This window comes from Pygocentrus nattereri, chromosome 21 (assembly GCF_015220715.1).
Source record: "Pygocentrus nattereri isolate fPygNat1 chromosome 21, fPygNat1.pri, whole genome shotgun sequence".
NCBI classification, from domain to species: domain Eukaryota; kingdom Metazoa; phylum Chordata; class Actinopteri; order Characiformes; family Serrasalmidae; genus Pygocentrus; species Pygocentrus nattereri.
In genome coordinates, this window is record NC_051231.1 from 34100049 (window position 1) to 34107548 (window position 7500).

The 7500-nt window shown below is 47.2% G+C and overlaps 1 protein-coding gene across 8 annotated transcripts in view; it reads left to right on the top strand.

Annotated features, from left to right (window-relative positions):
• The window catches only part of LOC108415825 (rootletin-like), a 90040-nt gene that overhangs the window by 8651 nt on the left and 73889 nt on the right, over positions 1–7500 (top strand). For 5 of the 8 annotated variants that reach the window (XM_037532224.1, XM_037532223.1, XM_037532219.1 and 2 more), the window contains exons 2-6: positions 591–717; positions 1120–1262; positions 5442–5633; positions 6338–6421; positions 6571–6665. In XM_037532224.1, the coding sequence (XP_037388121.1) occupies positions 1128–1262; positions 5442–5633; positions 6338–6421; positions 6571–6665 (506 nt within the window). In that variant the 5' untranslated portion in view covers positions 591–717; positions 1120–1127. Of the gene's footprint in view, positions 260–590; positions 718–1119; positions 1263–5441; positions 5634–6337; positions 6422–6570; positions 6666–7500 lie in introns of all 8 variants that reach the window. The other 3 variants (XM_037532226.1, XM_037532220.1, XM_037532227.1) reach the window with 3 other exon arrangements.

Consider the following 7500-nt stretch of genomic DNA (forward strand, 5'->3'; position numbering starts at 1 on the left):
GCTCTGAGATCAGTCGGTCAGAGGCGTCTTCTGGGTGAACGCTGACCGGAGGGCGTGTGAAGCAGAAATGCCTGCAGGTCAGAGGAGGATGGGTTCTCTCTCGAGTCTTGGTTCCTCTCAGTGTTTGTGCTTCACGCTCTTCGTGAGTTCCTCCTGACGCCGTCTCCCTCGGTGACGCTCGGCAGGGGCTACACCTGCGTTTCTGGATCAGCTGCTTTGGGACGTCCGCTGTAGAGAGAGGGTTCTTTGGCTTGTAACAGTAATGGTGCCATATTGGAGCTGTACCATTTCACAAGGCGAAGAACCCTTTAATCATGCAAAGGGTTCTTTGAGTATTCATGGTTCTATAAAGAACCATTTTCTTTACTGAAGAACCATCTTCAGTGTCTGTGTTTTTCACTAACAGACAGCTTAACGTTATACGTTTATTTTCAGGGACCTCCAGTGTTTTGATTTTGAGACGGGGGTCCGAGAGGTTAATTAGGGGGTCTTTGATTAAAATGTTCCCAGACTGATGCAGTTGAATCACCACCTTCTGATTCCTTCACTGATTCTTCCTGTAGTAATTATGTGACTGTGATGTCTTCCAGAAGCTGGAGGAGAGCGTGTTGTCTGAGGAGAAGAGATTGACGGTGCGAGGCCCCTCCCCCGATGCCCCGCCCACCTGCATTCCAGCCCGAGTGCGAGAAATCGTCACCAAGAACCTGAACGACAGCGGTATGATGGACCTGAGGTTCTGAGCAGAGCTGAACAAGCTGCTCACCCACCACAGACAGCCAGTCTCACCGCAGTCCTGACGGCCACTGAGCGGATTACAGCTCCTCAGTCCTCGGGCCTGAGCCCGACCCGAGCCTGACAGAATTCTGTCTGAGCCCGACCCGAGCCTGACAGAATTCTGTCTGAGCCCGACCCGAGCCTGACAGAATTCTGTCTGAGCCCGACAGGTTTCACCAGGTTCAGCTCTAGTTCAGCTGTGCTCAAGCTCTAGTAACTCCAGTAGCACTAGTGCTGGTGTTTTATAGAACCTTATTAATCCAAAGGCACGTTCTAAGCATACAGATCTGCAGGAGTAAATCTGAGCTGACGCTCAAGGTTCCTCTCTCTCTCTGTCTCTCTCAGGGGCCAGTATGTCCTCGGTCCTGTCTCTGCAGGAGGAGAACCGGGTGCTGCAGAGTGAACTCGGCCGTCTGGAGGACCTGCTGGCCCACAGCCGCGCCGACCGCGATGAGCTCGCCATCAAATACAGCGCCATCAGCGAGAGGGTGAGAGCGCGGCCGAAGTGTTGGGAGGTTAAATGGCCAGGAGCCACCGACGGTCCAGGGTTTTACTGGACGCTGCTAGAGCCTGAGAATAACTCAGCCAGTTTGCGCTGAAGTCGCCGTAGTTACCGAATAATAAGCCTCAGCGTGTAAAAAGCCTGGGATTTTAAGGGGTTAAATGTACGACCCGCGGGCCCGATTATGGTTCTTATGGTTCTGATTGTAGTTGACTGCAGAATAATGATTGATGTGAGACTAAACGCGTCATCGCTTAGCAGCCTTTAAACACCTTCTTCCAACAAGAGCATGAGAACCAGCAAAACCCGATCCGTTTACTTTGTTCTCAGGACAAACCTGCAGTGAGAACGACAGCAGGACTACGTTAGAGTTATCATTATATGCCTCACTGCCTCACTGACTCGCGCCATCCTGATCGTGTCGAGGGTGCTGCTGTACTCTTCGGTAAAGAGGGTTCTTCACAGAAACATGAACACTCAAACCGTTGGCATGCTCAAAGCGTTCTTTGCATTAAATGGTTCTTCAGGTTGATGCCATATGTATTGTATATGGTTCCATAGAGCACCAACATGGGTAACAATAGAAGAAGCATTTTTGGTGCTGTATAGAACAATTTTAAAAAAGGTTCTCTATGGACCCATATATAAACCATCTTCATCAATCTGAAGAACTTCACCATGCAAAGAGCTTCTTAAGCATGCAAATGGAGTGTTTTCTATGTTTCTAAGAAAATGGTTCTGTGTAGGACCAAGAACACTCAACCAACATTTGACATGCTTAGAGAGTTCTTTGCATATTGAGATGGTTCTTCGATTGAGGGAGGATGTGTTGTATATGGTTCTGTACAGAACCTTTTTTGAAAATGGTCCTGTATAGCACCAATAAGGGTTCTTCTATCGTTACAACGTCGATATCGTAACAAATGCGGAACCCTTTTTGGTGCTATATGGTACCATACAGCACGTTCTCCATCAGTCTGAAGGGCTATTATATCACACAAAAGAACCCTTTGAGCATGCAGATGGTTTCAGTGGTCATGATTCTATATTCCATATAGAACTCTTTGCTAAAGAACCTTGAAGAACCATCTTTTTAAAGAGTGAACAAAACCTTCTCCAAAGCAGGAACTTTACAGGAGAAGGAAAAAACCTACTTTACTTTTAATGGAAGTCAATGGAACCAGACGTCTTTCCAGGCCATTTTGGGCCGTTTCTTTTGGTCCATTCATCATGAAATTTACACACGATGTAAAGAACAACAGGCTTTTTCAAACGATGTCAAAAACAGAAAAACGGCAAAACTGGAGATTTTTTGTTCCGACCACAGCGATATATTCCACTCCTGAAGATTTCTGAAGTGGTGAAGCCAAAAAACTTTAGAGAATTTACAGAAAATAGCGTTAAAAGAACATTTAATGGAAATATCTGATTTATTTTCTACATTAAGATACAAAAGCGGCACTAAACCCAGTCCAGACCTCATGATCTCAGACTGTGGTTTGCTGTAATGAAGCTCTGTGAAGCTAGAACCTGTTCTGAGTGCTTGTCCAGGGCTCTGTTTGTGGTATAGAGTGCTGTGGTTCTCGTGTCAGTGAAGTACTAGCATCGTGTGTTTATGTGCAGCAGAGCATTTCCAGAGAAGTTCCCGTGGAAGGAATGCGGCGAACCCTGTGAACGTTTGGGCGCGGAGTGAATTCCCGTTGTGGTGTGCGGGAGGTCTGGGCCGGGTGCCGCTCCTCAGCCTGTCCGAGGTGTTTCGGTGCCTGTAAAAGCCTCTCGGACGAATACAAATCATCCCTGCTCATTTTCCTTTCATTGCGCGAGTGTGTGAGGAAGGCCGGCCCGTCTCCGCGGCGATGTGGAGTGGAATGAGGTGAAGTGGCACGTTGCCATGGCGTTTGTCACCCCTGGAGACTGTAAACAGGGTGGGGTGGGGGTTCAGGGGCAGGTTTGGGGGGCATTGTGGGGGTTGGTGTTTGAGTGGCTGCTGTGGGCTTGTAGACGTGCTGGGGCAGCTTCACTGCTCTGGATTTGTTTTGCGTTACTTTCTGTCCCGAATCTGCTCTGCGGTCAGTCCTGTTGAGTGACCACAGTGAGAGGATATATGAGAGACATCCTTCGCCACAGGGCTGCGCAGTGGACAATAAACACAGCTTTAACGTCAGTGATTATTAAGATAAATTCAGACGTACTACTGAGATCCCTGACACACGTATTAATATATGGGCATTAATAAACAGCAGGTAGTGGTCAGTAAGTAAGTATAAAAGCTCCGTAGGCTGTTAATCACAAGCTGAACTAATGGCTATCGGTGCGCTGATTAACACTTAATGAATCATTTACTAATATAGTCGTAATGAATCAGTTACTTATTGTTAGCAGCACAACAGGACGCTGCCCACAGGACGTGTCGGCTGGATGTTTCTGGTTGGTGGACTATTCTCAGTCCAGCAGCGACACTGAGGTGTTTAAAATGAGAATGACCCATCACCCAAATAGTACCTGCACTGTGAGGGTCCATGGGGGTCCTGACCACTGAAGAAGTAACAGAGTATCAGAGAAACAGATGGACTACAGTCTGTAACTGTTCTGTGTGTATAATAAATACAAATAACCTGCAAATACAGAACGTTTTGAATTGACTGTTGTTGTGATGTCACAAAAACCATCACATTTGCATTTATCCGCCTATTCAGCCTATATCGGTTTAGCCCCGCCCATTCTTACTGAAATTATAAGGAGTGGTTCAGCCCTGACTACATTTTGAGCAAAGTAGCGAGTCAGGACAGAGCTCATTTGCATATATCAGTCTTAAAGGCACAGTACGAGAAACGGGGGTAAAGAGATTTAGAAACTGGTCATGCAGAAAGGACACATGGTTTTTGGTGCGTGTGAAAGTCCACAGACGTCAGATGAGAAGCTTGGTTATGAGGTGGTTCAGTGCCCCCCCCCCCCACCGTCCCCCCCACCGTCCCCCCCAAGCAGTGTGTCAGTGCGGATCTACAGCTGAGGGTTGTGTTGGTTTTAGCTGTAATTCCTTACAGCCTGTGTTCGGGTTCCTGAGCGTCTCCGATGGAGACTGGACGTTATCGTTGGCGGTGGGGGTCACCATGGACGCCTTTTATCAGCTCTTTATTTCCCCCATAGCTGCTCCCGGTACTGACCAATGCTTGTGGATGTGGTCACTTGTCATTGGCCACTTTATCGGAAACGCCTCTAATACAGCTGCGCTGCGCAGGTTTACAGATACAAGCTGTGGCTCGTCTGTTACTGTACAGCTTATCAGCCCCACTACAGCACTCAGAAACAGAGACCACCTTGGTGGGCTGAATGATTTGGGGAGATTATTGCAATTTGTTTTACCAATATTCTGTAAATGAAGATGCAGGCCTGCTTTTTTGGCCACTAAAGACCATCTCATCCACGTTTCGAGGCTTTAGCACTGAATGTAGAGTTGGTTGTGATGTCACAGCACATGGGTCTTTGGGTACATCTGATCGGCCTAGCTCACGTACAGGCAGCTCGTGAGTTCTGTGTTATTGGGTTTAATTTCCCAGAACGTTGATGTATGCGGTCATCACCGTCCGCAGTTATCTCCAAAATGGTTACTTTGCAGACATGGCCAGATCTCCCATATGAGTGACCTTGTGACTCCCCAGGGGCACCAAAAAGTTGCTCCTTTATATGGACCCTCAAGACTCCATCTCAGTCCCTTCAGTCAGGGAACATAACGGAACCATAATCCACTGAAATGATCTGTTCTAAGCTGTACTGACTCCACACACCCGCCTCGCCTCGCCTCCAGGCTTAAACATTCGGTTATGAAAAGGAACAAATACCAACTTTTCACCTGAAGGAACTGATTTAAGCTCCACAATCAGACCTTAGAACCACAGCTGGAGCTTTGAGGAACATTTATGCTGTTTGTACCTTGATGAAGGAAAAATGTACCGGAGCAGAACCGTAATTTCTGAGAGTGTAGTGTCCTATGGGGGTCTCTTTTCACAGATGTATGGTGTAGAGGGGGCTAATAAACTGTTTAACACCGTCTGTAAGTGTAAACCTGCTGATTGCTCCTGCGTAGGAGGAGTTTCTGATAAAATGGCCAGTGCGTGTGAACAGGTGGAGATAATTGACTGGACGCTGGTGTATTCGCTGTGTTTAGTTGGAGCAGGCTCTACGTTTGGAGACGGGCGTTGGGGATGGAGACTGTGCGGAGTCGCGGAGTCTCGCCCAGCAGAACGTGGATCTGCGGCGGCGGCTGGAGGAGGAGCAGGCCGCTTACAAACGCAAGCTGACCGCATACCAGGAGGGCCAGCAGAGACAGGCTCAACTCGTCCAGAAACTACAGGCCAAGGTCAGGGCTCGTTCATTCTGTTTGGGTTGTGCAGCTTGTATTAACTCCATAGAAAAGCAGTGAATCGGACACTCTGGATTAACCTGAGGCCATCATGTCCAGTGCCAAGCGCGGGCTAGAGGGGTATAAAGCCCCCCAGCATTGGGCTGAGGAGCAGTGGAACTCTGTTCTTTGGACTGATGGAGCTCCATCCAACACGTTTGGGATGAGTTGGACTGATGCAGAACGGACCATCCAACATCAGTATCTGGCCTCACTAATGCTCAATCAAATCCTCACAGCAATGTTCAGTATCTAGTGTAAAGTCGAGGCTGTTACTGCAGCACAGAAGAAACTCTGGAGTTGACAGACTTTTAGACACAAAGAGTTTCTTCTTACATTAATATGTACTACCATCCATCCACCCACCCACCCACCCATCCATCCGTCCGTCCGTTTATTTGTTTTTTCAGGCATTTCTCAGTAACTGAGTACACATTGCCCTTTTGTGGTAGTGACCTGATCTCAAGGCTCGAAGTGAGCAGCTCATACGTACTGCACTCCTCATACACTCGGACATGGCCGGAAAACGTCACGGGAAGCTGAAGTTTGCTTTTATACCCAGAAATATTGAATTGTTTGTCCAAAGAGAGTTTCCAATTTTGGTTGTGTGGTCCAGTGACTGTCCGTTCTTTATGATGTGTCCTCATTTCTCATGTGTTCAGGTTCTCCAGTATAAGAAGAAATGCAGTGATTTGGAGCAGACCCTGCTGGAGAAGTCCTCCGAGATGGACCAGAACAGACTCAGTGTGAGTGCTTTCAGACTGGACACAGCAAACCACGCACAGTACACACACACACACACACACACACACACACACTGTGAGATACTGAGATACTGTGCCTAGTTTATTATATTCAACTGTCCAGTAATGGTCGACGGTTTGATATTTTACAGAGTGAACTGTCCAGTAACGGTCAGCGGCGTGTGGAGGACGAGCCCAGCAGTGAACTTGAGACGGCACTTATACGTCTGGAAGAGGAGCAGCAGAGGTCAGACAGCGCACTGACCCCTACTGAGTCTCCAGAGCTCACACTTTCACTCACACTCACTCAGCGGGGCTAATAAGCTGCTTTACACCGTCTGGACAGAGGGGACAGGGCGTAGTTCATTCTTCGTTATTGTTTTGCGTTTGTGTTCATCGTTGGACAGAGTACAGGTTATTAAGCTTTCAGACTCAGAAAGAAGAACAAAATATATATTCAACATTAAAATACACAGAAGCATCAAACCTATATACAAATAAGTCCTCTCAGCTGCGTGAGGGTCAGTGAGTCTCTTCCCCTCCGTTACAGCTTCCGTTCTCTTCAGGAGCCTCACTCTCAGCTCCTCGGAGAATCTGCAGGCACAGTTCAGTCTTAGAAGCTGGTTGATGATTTTCAGTGATGTTCATGCTGTTGCCTTCAAATCTCTTCAGAAAAGTGAGCAACTTGTACTTAATGGCTGTTTTGAGCGGAAATGAAATAAATGAAGGATGGGCTCTACTGTGTGGATAGAAATAATAATAATAATAATAAAAAGATCTTTTTGTAGAGCAGTTTTCATACCAGCAGTGGCCCCGAGCGCTTTGCAGTCAGTAATTATGAGTATTGATGTAAAATCTCCACATTGTCTGTGTTTCACTGAAGGTGTTTGGAGGTCAGAATCTGCAGATCTAACATCATAAAGAGACACACATCCAGGAGCTTTAAGGTCATTAAGAGGTCATTTAAAAACCGACAGCAGAGCATTAAACTCTCTAAAGTACATTTCTGCTCAGCTGTGGTCCTGAACGTTGTGAGGACAGTGAACGTATCTGTGAAAGTGTGTGTATATATATTTGTGTGT